The sequence below is a fragment of the Coturnix japonica genome, chromosome 18, assembly GCF_054131305.1.
Source record: "Coturnix japonica strain WE chromosome 18, WE-NBRP24, whole genome shotgun sequence".
Taxonomy (NCBI): Eukaryota; Metazoa; Chordata; class Aves; order Galliformes; family Phasianidae; genus Coturnix; species Coturnix japonica.
The window spans coordinates 3,657,446-3,669,770 of record NC_140680.1 but is presented as its reverse complement, the minus strand read 5'-3'; the positions used below and the strand labels follow the sequence as shown (position 1 = coordinate 3,669,770).

The 12,325-nt window shown below is 49.3% G+C and overlaps 1 protein-coding gene across 4 annotated transcripts in view; it reads left to right on the top strand.

The window, feature by feature from the left end:
• Nucleotides 1-12,325, top strand: part of FLT4 (fms related receptor tyrosine kinase 4) — a 45,632-nt gene that overhangs the window by 28,606 nt on the left and 4,701 nt on the right. For 2 of the 4 annotated variants that reach the window (XM_085518747.1, XM_085518745.1), the window contains exons 12-29: nt 1,413-1,521; nt 2,203-2,562; nt 2,778-2,924; nt 3,496-3,627; nt 3,878-3,984; nt 4,244-4,379; nt 4,958-5,062; nt 5,990-6,103; nt 6,314-6,402; nt 6,698-6,845; nt 7,269-7,363; nt 7,796-7,918; nt 8,222-8,333; nt 8,700-8,799; nt 9,242-9,347; nt 10,246-10,385; nt 10,870-10,990; nt 11,767-11,852. In XM_085518747.1, the coding sequence (XP_085374873.1) occupies nt 1,413-1,521; nt 2,203-2,562; nt 2,778-2,924; nt 3,496-3,627; nt 3,878-3,984; nt 4,244-4,379; nt 4,958-5,062; nt 5,990-6,103; nt 6,314-6,402; nt 6,698-6,845; nt 7,269-7,363; nt 7,796-7,918; nt 8,222-8,333; nt 8,700-8,799; nt 9,242-9,347; nt 10,246-10,385; nt 10,870-10,990; nt 11,767-11,852 (2,330 nt within the window). Of the gene's footprint in view, nt 1-1,412; nt 1,522-2,202; nt 2,563-2,777; nt 2,925-3,495; nt 3,628-3,877; nt 3,985-4,243; nt 4,380-4,957; nt 5,063-5,989; nt 6,104-6,313; nt 6,403-6,697; nt 6,846-7,268; nt 7,364-7,795; nt 7,919-8,221; nt 8,334-8,699; nt 8,800-9,241; nt 9,348-10,245; nt 10,386-10,866; nt 10,991-11,766; nt 11,853-12,325 lie in introns of all 4 variants that reach the window. The other 2 variants (XM_085518746.1, XM_032447435.2) reach the window with 1 other exon arrangement.

The window sequence follows — 12,325 nt, the reverse complement described above, 5'->3', positions numbered from 1 at the left end:
GCCGTAGCCCCAAACCTGGCTTGGAACGGGGAGTGGGAAACAGGGATCCCATTTGGGATCAGGCAGCACGTCTGGCATGGTGCTGGTCGTACAGCTTGGTACCAATTGCACTGCAAGGAACATCTCTGTCTTGTTGCAGTGTATGACCTGCAGGCAGCTGGGCGCTGCTCACTGCCCGTTTCTTTCTGGTAGCTACAAGGTCTGCACCCTGCGCTGCACTGCGGTTCCTGTTCCTGCTGGTGCCGGGCACCGGCTGTTTGCAGAGGGATGCAGAACAAACAAATGGGCCCCCACTTCCGAAAGTCACTTCCTGTTTTCCTACACACCTCCAAAGGCACTTCCCGTTCCCCAGCACCGCCAGCAGTTCGTCACTCTGCCAAGGGGGTGGCAGGGGCACATGCTGCTCCTCCCCAAGCAGCCAAAAAGAAAGGCAGGGATCTGCTTTCTCTCCCTTCTGTCTTCTCTTATCACATCCCCCTGGTTTTTATTCTGGCCATGAAGGCCAGATTGAGCCACCGTGTGTACAGTGCAGGATGATGTCAAACAGAAATCCCAGCACAAATGTAACAGTGCAGATTGGAGGGAAAATCCCCAAGAAGGCAGGAAGGCAGCGCACAGAAGCAGCACCAGGAGGGTCACTTCAGCTGTATTGAATATCCCCAAGAAACAGGAAAGGCAGCATTCAAAACTGCTGGTAATTAGGTCACTTCAGCTGTAATGAATATGCACTGAATGAACGGCTGTTCCTTCTGATTAACACGAGCTAATATATTGCCACTTAGAATTGAAATGCATCCCAAAGTGTATGGGATGAATAGTAAAGTCAAAGTCGTTTCCCTGTAGGGGTTTGATTTTTTTTTATTTTTTTTTTTGCATTTTTAAACATTGCCTCATTAGAGGGATCTTTGCATGTAATTACCTCGCCATTTAACTGGGAGGGAGGAGAAGAAACATGTGCTTCAAGCTGCAGATCTACTCTAAGGGGAGTGCTTGGAACACCCTTGGCAGCCCATGTGTGTTCAGTGTGAGCTGGGAGGAGGGCAGCCTTGCTCCCCAGCTGCCTTTACTGGCTCCTTTGGAGGCAGCATCTCCTGCAGCCGTGCTCCCAGGCCAGCAGCCAGGCTGCGTGCCCAGTCTTAGACAAATCTTGCTGGAAAGAGAGATGAGAAAGCTTTTAGGATCGTGTCTATATACACTTGGAATTTAAAGGGAGAAGATAATAGGGTGAAGTAGTGAAAGCCAGGATGGTTTTGTGAGTCTGATTTCCACTTATGGATAAATGGTGTGCTAGCAGGTCATCTGAGCCCATGGAGCAGTCATCTCACAGCACAGGGCTGTCTGCCAGATAGCAGCACCAAACCTACTTTTCCCTTTTGCCCTTCCTAACATCTGCTGCTCTCTTTCCCCACCAGACAGTCAGCAAGTTGGCCATCCAGGAGGCCAATGTCTCAGCCATGTACAAATGTATTGCCTCTAACAAAGTGGGTCGAGATGAGCGGCTGATCTACTTCTATGTGACAAGTAAGTACTGGGGACATCCCCTCTGCCAGTGTCACCTGGGCTCTTTGCCTGAACCAGGCAGCCCCTAGATTTGCCAGGTGCCATCATTCGCACTTAGTGCCTTAAACAGTGACCAGGAAGCCATCAGGAAAGCAGGGTTGCCCTGTATTTCTGCTGAGTGACAAAAGCTTGGAGTTCTGGCAGCAAATCGTGCAGACAGACCTGAAGATAAGCTGGTATGTCTGTGAAAGGTCCTGCTGGCCCAGGCAGCGTGCTGGGCTGGGGACGTGTCTGGTCCAAGAGCATCCTCTAGTGGCACCGCCAGCCCTGCTCCCAGGCAGGGTCCTGGCCCCAGCCCTTGGCATGGCCCCTGCTGGATTTTGGTGGTGGGAGAAAGCCAGGTTTGTAGAAGTCAAAGCCCGGCAGGATGAGCTGAGAACAGCCCCTTTCAGACCTCCTAGACTTGTTCCACTTGTGACACATCTTAATTTGACTCCGAGGCTTCAGCACAGCCCTTAGCATCAGCTCAGCTGCAGCTGTCAGTTGCTCGCAGCTTGCATGTTAAAGGCTCCAGGGTGGTTTCCATTTACCCCTGGCCGAGGACAGTGAGTTCTCAGAGAGCTGAGCCCAAGGAGTCAATTTAATTGTATCCAGCAGCTGAGCCAAGAAAACTCATCCACGTGTTCATTTCCTTCCCAAAAGCCATTCCAGATGGATTTGAGATCGAATCCCAGCCCTCAGAAGAGCCCATAGAGGGGCAGGACCTACAGCTGAGCTGCAATGCGGACAACTACACCTACGAGAATCTGCAGTGGTATCGCCTGAACCTTTCCAAGCTCCACGATGAGGAGGGCAACCCCCTGGTTCTGGACTGCAAGAACGTCCACCACTACGCAACCAAGATGCAGGGCGAGCTGCGCTTTCAGCCCGACTCCAATGATGCCACCTTGCTGCTGACCATCCCCAACATCTCCCTGGGCGAGGAGGGAGACTACGTGTGTGAGGTGCAGAACAGGAAGACCCGGGAGAAACACTGCCACAAGAAATACATCTCTGTGCAGGGTGAGGGTCAGCAGGGCAGGTGGGAGTGACTTGCTGCTGGTACTCTTGCTGCAGTCAGCTTCCCAGTCCATTCCTGGGGGAAGCCATGCAAGCTAAACTCGAGGTGGCAAAGGCACCTGGGTCCCAAGACACCCTCCAATAATGGGTTATAGACACAAAGTCCCCCACGAATGCAGATATTCTTTTGATCAATCCGTTTTGTGCTGCTCCTCCAGCCCTGGAGATCCCCCGCCTCAAGCAGAACCTGACAGACATTTGGGTGAACGTCAGCGATTCCATAGAGATGCGTTGTAAGGTGGATGGCAACCACGTTCCTGACATCAGCTGGTACAAAGATGAGAAACTGGTGGAAGAAGTGTCAGGTACATTGGGCTGGGGATGGAACAAAGGCAAGGTACCATGTCTGGTGAAAAGAGAGCTGAATCCTGTTTTTAATCGTGTTCTGCCCTGGTTTGATATGCTCTCAGTGGACAAGTCTGTGCCCTAGGGTTTGGATCAATGTTGTGTGCACATGTACATTCAGGTGGACAGCACAGAGAGCTCAATCCTTTTTCTTCTTGCATTCAGCTCAGTGCTGGGCATCTCTGCTAATGCAGGGATTGACTCAGATCCCATGGAAGGAATGTGGGAAGGATCTAGGCATATGGCAGAGGGAAAGGAATAGGTCCTGGAGGCAGAGCAGAGCTTGGTACACCAGCTGGAGCACCCAGGCACTGTTCCCAGTCCAACCTTGTCTGTCGGGTTTTGTTCCATATACTGAGGAAGGCCCTTCCAGTGTAGTTCTGGAGCCATAAGCCACAGAGGAGAGCTGGTGCAATTTAATTCTGCCATCTAAAATGAAGTGGCCAAAAAATAGAAGCCTTATTTTTTGCCTGAACGAGTTAAATCCCCTTTCCTTATTGAATGACCTCCATAACCTTCCTTGCCTTACAGGAATTGATCTGGCAGACTTCAACCAGAGGCTGAGCATTCAGAGAGTGAGGGAGGAGGATGCTGGGCTCTACCTGTGCAGCGTCTGCAACGCTAAGGGCTGCGTGAACTCCTCAGCTAGCGTCTCTGTAGAAGGTACCAGCAGACACAACACACCCTAGGGATGAGAGCATCCAAGTAGGGGTGTGTCAGAGGTCCTGTGCCTCTTCCCTGTGATGCCAGGCTGCAGGGTGGCAGGGAAAGCACTGAGAGCATCTGTAGTCCAGAGCATAATTTGATTGGAGAGTGTCAACACACAGCTCCTTGGTCTCCCCACATCATTGAAGCAAGTCCCAAGAAACAGCCAAGCCTTTTCTCAAACTTCACTTTTCCTCCCACCCCACAGGCTCTGATGACAAGACCAACGTGGAGATTGTCATCCTGATTGGGACTGGGGTCATCGCTGTTTTCTTCTGGATCCTCCTTATCCTCATCTTCTGTAACATCAAAAGGGTACGTGGTTGTCTTCATTCTGGGGAAGTGGAGGGGGCTCAGAGGGGCTTGGGGCAGCCCCATTGCTGTGGTGTGGGGCTATGTGACAGCATCTGCTGAAAGAAGGTCGCTGAGTAGTGCTCCAGGCACTCTGACTGTCAACCAAGGATGGGGCACGTAGTAAAGATGGGGACATTGAACAGCCTTTTGCCGGGGGAAAGCGGGTTGAAGGAGGCAAAGGAGGCATCTTCTCATGCACTGTGTTGGGTGATTCCTGCAGCCTGCCCATGCAGACATCAAGACCGGCTACCTCTCCATCATCATGGATCCTGGCGAGGTGCCCTTGGAGGAGCAGTGCGAGTACCTGCCCTATGATTCCAGCAAGTGGGAATTCCCACGAGACCGCCTGCGCCTGGGTGAGCTGAACCCCATCCCTGCCCCCACGTGCTGCATGCAGAGCTTCCCACCAGCCCCTGGAACTCACCCTCCAGATTTCTTACACAATCAGGGCAAAACAGCCCAATTCATAGGAGATACCCTGAGTTCAGGACTGGGATAGGATGTCCTCGTGCTGTGACATCCATCTGCAATCTCTTCCCTCTGTCTGGGAGAGGTGTAAGGGCTGCAGACCTCCTCTGAGACACAGAGCAGTGACATTAGCCCTGTCTGTTCTGCTGCAAGGTGTCTTATTTACCTTTTCCACTTGTTCTGTTTGAGGGCAACAAACAGCCTCTCACCACATTAGGACCATTTCCTTCCTCCACTTTGTCCATGCCAGCTCTCAGTTCCTCCCTTCATCCTTTCTCTTATTCTCACCTCTAAAGCAAGCAGCCACCTGGGAAGGGCAAATATTGCACTCCTTCCTTTTCCTTTATGACTCTTTTTCTTTCTTCTTTCCATGTTTTCCTGTAAGGTTTTTTGTGTTGTTGTTTTTTAGCCTCATTCTCCATCCTGCACCTGCTTTCCTTTATGGTGCCTCTCTTTTTGCTCATAGGTAAAGTCCTGGGTCATGGTGCCTTTGGGAAGGTGGTGGAAGCTTCAGCTTTTGGGATCAATAAAAGCAACAGCTGTGAGACCGTAGCAGTCAAAATGCTGAAAGGTATGAGGACAGCCTCGTAGAATATGCAGTTCACATGGATACAAAGGATAACAGGGAAAGCCTGCCTTGTAATCATCCTGTAATTCAGTAACCAAGAAAACATTATGGCAGTTCATGGTCAGCAGTGGCCTGTATATAGAAACTGAATCATGGTGTGGCTCAGCAGCACTGACACTGCAGGTGTACAGACGATCTGCAGATCAGTAGCAGAGGGAAGCCTGGCTGTATGAGGTTGTTTTTCAGCTCTTTGATGCATGACTCTTACCTGGCCCTTCAGCTGCAGCTCAGGAAGATGCTTCTCTCTTTGTCAAACTAAATGTGCAAACTCCCAAGTAAAATGTATACAGGAAGGTATGAAAAAATGCACATAATACCAGAGAATGAACCTTGAGGGTAAAACAGAGGAGCAAGAATTGGTGTGAATTAAACACTCAGGGAGAAAAGGCAGCAGAGAGCTGGCAGGAGCACAACCCTGTGCTTGCTATTGGAAAGGAATTATCAAAAGGCCTTCTGGGTTGGAGCTGAGGCAGTCCTGCCTTCAGTCACGATCAAAAGCCTTTTTGTTTCTAATTTCCCTTCAAACGGTTTTACAGCTCATTATCCCTGCTTGGAGGCTAAAAGGGCAGAGATTCAAACGTGTGCATCTGTATGTAAGCCTCAAGTGATCTTTTTCTCTGCACGGCTATCAGAAGGAAAATTGTGTTGGACGCAGGTTGTGTTCTTGCTTTGGATCCTTGCTCCTGCATTACAGCATTACAGACAAGGCTCTGCTATTCAATTTGGAAATAAGCAGTAACAAAATGTAGGAAGGCTTTGGGATTGCAATCTCCAACAAGACTGACGTTATCACTGTGCTAGGAGAGAGTGGCAGGGGGAGAGAAAAAGCTGTGAGGAGGCATCACCGTGATGTGGTTTGTTTGTTTCCAGAGGGAGCTACTGCAAGCGAACAGAAGGCACTGATGTCAGAGCTGAAAATCCTCATTCACATTGGGAACCACCTCAACGTGGTGAATTTGCTGGGTGCCTGTACCAAACCCAATGGTAAATATCACAGGGCAACAGGCTGAGCCTGCTCCCAGATATCACTGCTCATCCCCTGTGCCATTTCTTCTGGCCATATATGTGACTGCGGGGATACGTGGGGATGTGTGTTCCTAGCCCTGGTGCCACAGCTCAGCAAGGCTGATATAATGTGAATCAGGGCAAATTGTGGCTATTGCAAATCCTTGTCTCTTCCCCTGGTCTCATTAGGTCCACTCATGGTTATCGTTGAGTTCTGCAAGTATGGCAACCTCTCCAATTACCTGCGGACCAAGAGGGAAGGATTCAGTCCTTACAGGGTAAGTAACCTCCTTTATCCCTAGGAATTGCCCCATGGGTAGGGGGGGAAGACATGCATTCAGAAACATAATCTAACAATGAGGGAAAGACAGCCTCTGTCTGGCAGTATGTCAGTTTTACACAGAGATGCTGTTTCACTGCAACATCAGGGAAGAAATTTCTTTCTGCAGAGGAGGATAAATGCTTCCAGGCCAGAATTACAGTCTAAGAGCAGGACAAGACTGTGCAGCTCATGGGTGCAGGGGATACTGTGTGTGTTTCCTGCTGAGGTTTTTGCTTTTATCTTCTTGCCAGGAGAAGTCACCCAGGCTGCGTATTCAGGTCCAGTCCATTGTGGAGGCAGTGAGAGCGGACAGAAGGAGTCGGTCTGGGACTAGTGACAGTGCTATCTTCAACCGCTTTCTGATGCACAAGAGCCAGACAGCACAGCCAATCCAGGAAGGTAATACCTCACCTGGCTTGCCAAGAAAATGCCAGACTTGCTTAAACTGGAAAATGGGCTACAGCATGGCAGTGGGCAGCAGGGACCCATCCACAGAGCTGATCTCTCCACTGCTGTGTGGCAATTCCCTCAACAGGGCTATTGTATTAATCTCCTGTCTCTTGTAATGGACTTCAGAAACCCTAAAGGAATTATTAAATTAATTTAGATTTATTTTTTAGCTTAAAGAAAGATGAACAGAAGGGGTTTCTCAGTGGGTCCTCTCTTGGCAGGAATGATGATCTGACCTTCAGAGTCCCTTATAGCCCTACAGGACTATCTAGTATCTCACCCTGGGGCTGTATGTATCCTGCAGTTCTAGAGAGCAGCAAGTGGGACACAAGACAACTCTATGTCTAACCATGTTTTTGTACTCCTGGACAGTGGATGACTTGTGGCAAAGTCCCTTGACAATGGAGGACCTGATCTGCTACAGCTTCCAGGTAGCACGTGGCATGGAGTTTCTGGCGTCCCGAAAGGTGAGCACACACTTTCCCATCCTCTATTCTTCTTTTGTGCATGCCTGATTGGAGATGGCCTGGTGTGGTCTGTTGTAATCACAGATTATGTGTGTATGTATGTACAGGTTCCCATGGACAACCAGTCTCTTTGACTGGCTGTTTCCAGTTTCACGTCCCAGTTTGTGAAATCATTTTATGATTTATTACTACAAAACCCTGCACACAGCTGGGTTACAGACATACAAAGGTGGGAACTTGGCTGTATTGCATTCTGTCAACCCCTTATTTATCTCCTTTAAAAATCTTTATTTTTAGTTCCTTCTCACCTCCCCAGTTCTCCTATTACAGCTCGGGTTAGCAAGGGAAGAATAAGGGAAGGGAATGCTCTGCACTTTATGATGGCAGTTCCTGTCCCTCTGATTTTGCTTCTTCCTCTTCATGTGCCTTCAGTGCATCCACAGAGACCTAGCAGCTCGCAACATCCTGCTGTCTGAGAACAATGTGGTAAAGATCTGTGACTTCGGCTTGGCCCGAGACATCTACAAGGACCCTGACTATGTCAGGAAAGGCAGTGTGAGTACCATCTTGGGGATGGACTAAACTAAGGAAGATAGAAAAAGGCAGGAGTGGAATCATTTGTGGCTGGGACCAGGAACCATTGGCCTGATGATGGAGGTGCAGTCTTCCATCACCACCAGATTTGTCTCCTTCCTTCTGCTGCTCAGCCCATCAGCACTCCTCTATCTTTATACTCTTCCAGTGTCTTCATCCCTCCTTCTGGCTTCACCAAACCTCCACTCCTCCATGGAGGAAGGATCAGAGCTATTGTCTCTGGTTCTTGAATGAACAGTTCTGCATTGCCTCTCCTTCCTGCAGGCCCGTCTCCCACTGAAGTGGATGGCTCCAGAGAGCATCTTTGACAAGGTTTACACTACCCAGAGTGACGTCTGGTCCTTTGGGGTCCTCCTCTGGGAAATCTTCTCACTGGGTGAGTGCTGAGGGACACGTGCTGCTGAGGCAGGAGGGGCTTTTGTCCCACCTAGCAGCTCGGCAGATGAATCTGTGCATGAGGCCCTTGTCTCTGCAGCATGTCTGAGGAGAGATGGGAAAGACGTCAGTCTGGGCAAAAGAAATACAGAGGCCATATCCACCAAGGAACAGGGTGATGGGGGACAGCTTCTTCCTTACTGAGGCAGAAGAACCTGTCTTGGTCAGAATTGATGTTTGCTGTGCATCAGAAGTGACCACATATCCCATGTGTTTTAGGAGGAAGTCCTTGTCTCAGGATAAGGATTGTTTTCTGATGGCACACTTCATCTTCCCACTTCCTCACTCTTCTTCAAACCTCTTTTAGGGGCATCTCCATACCCTGGAGTCCAGATCAACGAGGAGTTCTGCCAAAGGCTCAAAGACGGTACCAGGATGAGAGCTCCAGAGTATGCTACTGCAGAAATGTGAGTCAGAAACATCATGGATCTCAGGGCAGGGCAGGCAGATGCAGAGACTGTTCATCCACTATTGGGAAGAGACAACCTCTCCTCTCTTGGTGGCTGCCTGGAGAGTATTCCAGATGGGTTCAAATGCAGGACAGATCTATGGCCATCAAATTTTGTGCAGAACCACGTTGGGATGGCTTTGCAGATGGATAATGTGCTTTCCCACTCTTGAGAGTAGCTGAGGTGTCTAAATTGGCTCTGTCTGAGCTTGCAGTTGTATTCAATACACAATGAACCTCCTTCTAGTAGGTCCACAGGGCCCATGTTCAATTTGCTGGGTACCAAGGTTTTCTTCACAGCTCAGGTACACTCTGTTCCAGCAGAAACCACGTGGGTTAAAGCTGTAGAGTGTAGTAGAAAGGGATTTCTGTGACATAAAACCATCACCTCTTCTTGGCAGTTACCGTATAATGCTGAGCTGCTGGCATGGTGATCCCAAGGAGAGACCGACTTTCTCAGACCTAGTGGAGATACTGGGGAACCTCCTTCAGGAAAATGTCCAACAGGTAAAAACCCCTCTGTGTCCCTGCTCGGTTTTGAACAGCCAGCTCAATGTGTCCTCCTCTGACTCCCTAGCCAATGCAAAGCCTTTGTGAAGGCCATGGGTTAACACTGTGTCTCCAGGTCTGTGTCATTCAGGGGTACTGGAGACAAGAGCTCTGCAGTAGCCTTCTTGTTGCATCCTATTATAGTTCCAGTCCTTGCAAAGCAAGTGTCCTCTCAGTCGTCATTCTGGTATTTCCATCCTAATCTCCAGATGATTATTGGAAATGTTTCAGCTGACTCAAGGCCCTGGCACTCCAGCCTCCCACATGGCTGCATAATGAAAACCAGGACTTCACCAGGGCTTCTGAAACTCTATCTTCAGATCTAAATGTCAGGGTCATACGAACCAAATAACTGTTCCATTACAGAAATCAGATGTACGTAATTCTGAGAAGCTCTTACTAATCACCACCGTGTGGCTGCTCACCAGCACTTATAGCTGTGATGAGTGTGCAGCTCTGCTTTTAGGTTTTATTTCTGGGTGTTCCATTTCAGAAGATTACTAAATGCTTACAAATGAGTGCTGTCCCATCCTACCCCTCTGATGTTAACCTTTCAGCACTGTATCCCAGCAGAGGCAAAACTAAGCCAGTTGTTTGTTCCCACAGAGCACAGTGCTTTGTCCATTTTGGCTGGAGAGCTGTAGGTGCTATTGGACTGAGTTGTTTTCCTGCTCACAAACACCTCCGTGCAACTGCAACCTTTGCAGCCCCATAACTCAGAGGGCACAGAAATCTCTAGACAAATAGTTTGCCTGAGAGAAACGAGACATAATAGGAATGTTCCTGCCCAGCTCTGTCAGCTTCTGTTTGTACAGCCTCCCTTTCTTGTAAAGCCACTCACTGTTCTTCCCACCAGGAAGGGAAGGATTACATCCCACTGAATGACTCTCACAGCTCAGAAGATGATGGTTTCTCCCAGGTGCCTTCCTCTGCCCAGCAAAATTCAGATGAAGAAGACTTTGACATGAGGATACGTTGTCACAGCCTAGCAGCAAGGTGAATCCCCTCTGAAAAGGGCTGAGGGAGCCCAGCAGCAGCCGGTGACCTGAGCTCTACGGGAGCCTGAGGGATATGGGGAGAACCCAGTAGCAAGAAGCTGGAAAAATCCCAGTTGTTCAGGTGTGATCCAAGCACTTAGGCCATAGCATCTTGCTTATAAAAGCAAAATTACTTTCCTGTACTGGTGCATGGCACATGACATGTCTGAGCACATGACATTCCTCCTCGTGCTTCCAGCTACTGTCAGAGAAACACACCCCACCAACATCATCACGGCCATCACCCAGTCTGGGTGCTCCCCACTGCAGGAGTAAGGGGACACAAGTCCTAAGCTGACACCACCCTCCTCCCCACAGCCACCACTTGGGTCACCTCCCTCCCTGCGTGCTGTAGTTGCAGGGCCAGGAAGTTGAGTTCAGCTCCTGTTTGTTCAGGACTTTGACTGTTGGTTTTACTGAATACCGTGTGCTTCTGTCAGTAGATATTACAACTGCGTCTCGTTCCCTGGTTGTTTGACGGGAGGAAATCAGATCAGGTGTTCATCCAGGATAAAGACATTCGAAGAGTTTCCCATGACACATACAATGTACAAGGCACACCCGGTGAGTGGCATCTGAGTGGGGTTGAGCAGGGGGCAAAGAAATGTTCTGCTGTTTCCTGACACCTTTGCTGTTAAGGTCATGGGAGGAACGTCATATCTATCTAATGTCTGCCCGTCTGTACCATTCCTGTTCAGTCCGTCCAGTCCTACATACATTCATTTCCCCATCTGGCACATAATGTGTTTCTCTACAACACAGCTTGTCTGGCTGTGAAACAGGGAGGTTTAGAACTGGAAGCCAGCTCTGTAAATGGTCTCAGAGAAGAGTCTGCTTTTCACCCTTCTCAAATCTGTAAACGTAGCCCGGTGAAGCATACTGAAATCCAGCTATGACTAGATAAATCCAGAGTGCTTGTCCTGGAGCTCCTCTGTGCTGTCACACCGCAGTATGCAGCAGGAGCCCTCCTGACCTCTGCAGACTGGTCTGGTTTTACATCTCCTGCGGAGGCAGAACTGAAGTCAGTAGCAGTTGTCTCAGGGGAGCATCTCACCTCTCACAGATTTCATGGTAGTACATCTTCCAGACAGGGAGCACTCTGTAACGCTGAGCTGCACACACAAATCCTACCTTTGAATGTGCTGCTTTATAAAAGGCAGCTGAGAATATCCCCAGCAAGCTCCATGCACATCCAGCTTCTTGCTGGAAGTAAAATGCCCATACTCCTATTTTTCCTATCACAGATAGACATGATCTCATCTCCTGAACGATTCCTCCCCCCTTCCCTGTCTGATCAGTCGACAGGGATGTTACTGATAACTCCTGTTTCTTCCTTGCAGGACAATCAGACAGACAGTGGGATGGTTTTGGCATCTGAGGAATTTGAGAGGATAGAAAACCGACACAGAAAAGAAGGTGGATTCAGGTACTCCTTAAGTCTAGCCACTCAGATATCTCTGCTGTCAAACACAGCAAGACAAGGAGAAAGCTCTTGTCTCCCTGTAGGATACGCCTCTTGGGGCTCTCAGCAGCAGCAGGGCTGTGGGCTCTGAGCCAGAGAAATCCCTGCACACACATTTATGAGAGGCAAAATGCATAAGGAACAGACCTGCATCTTGCTTAGGTTTTATAAGTATTAACTATGCCCATTTGGCAGACAAACTCATGTTTCATAAGGCCTGAAAACATGTCCACCAAGATAATAAGGTGTAGTGGAATGATGGTATTAAAAGGGCTTTCATTGTTTATTGTCATTTTCTGGCGAGGTGTATCACAGTGGCAGACTGAAGCCTTGTGGGGTTTTCCCCAGCCCAGCCGAGTTTCCTTCAGCCCTGATGTGACAAGGCAGGCAAGGTCCAGGCCTTAGGACTTCCTGCCTGCTGGTCCTAAACCTGGAAC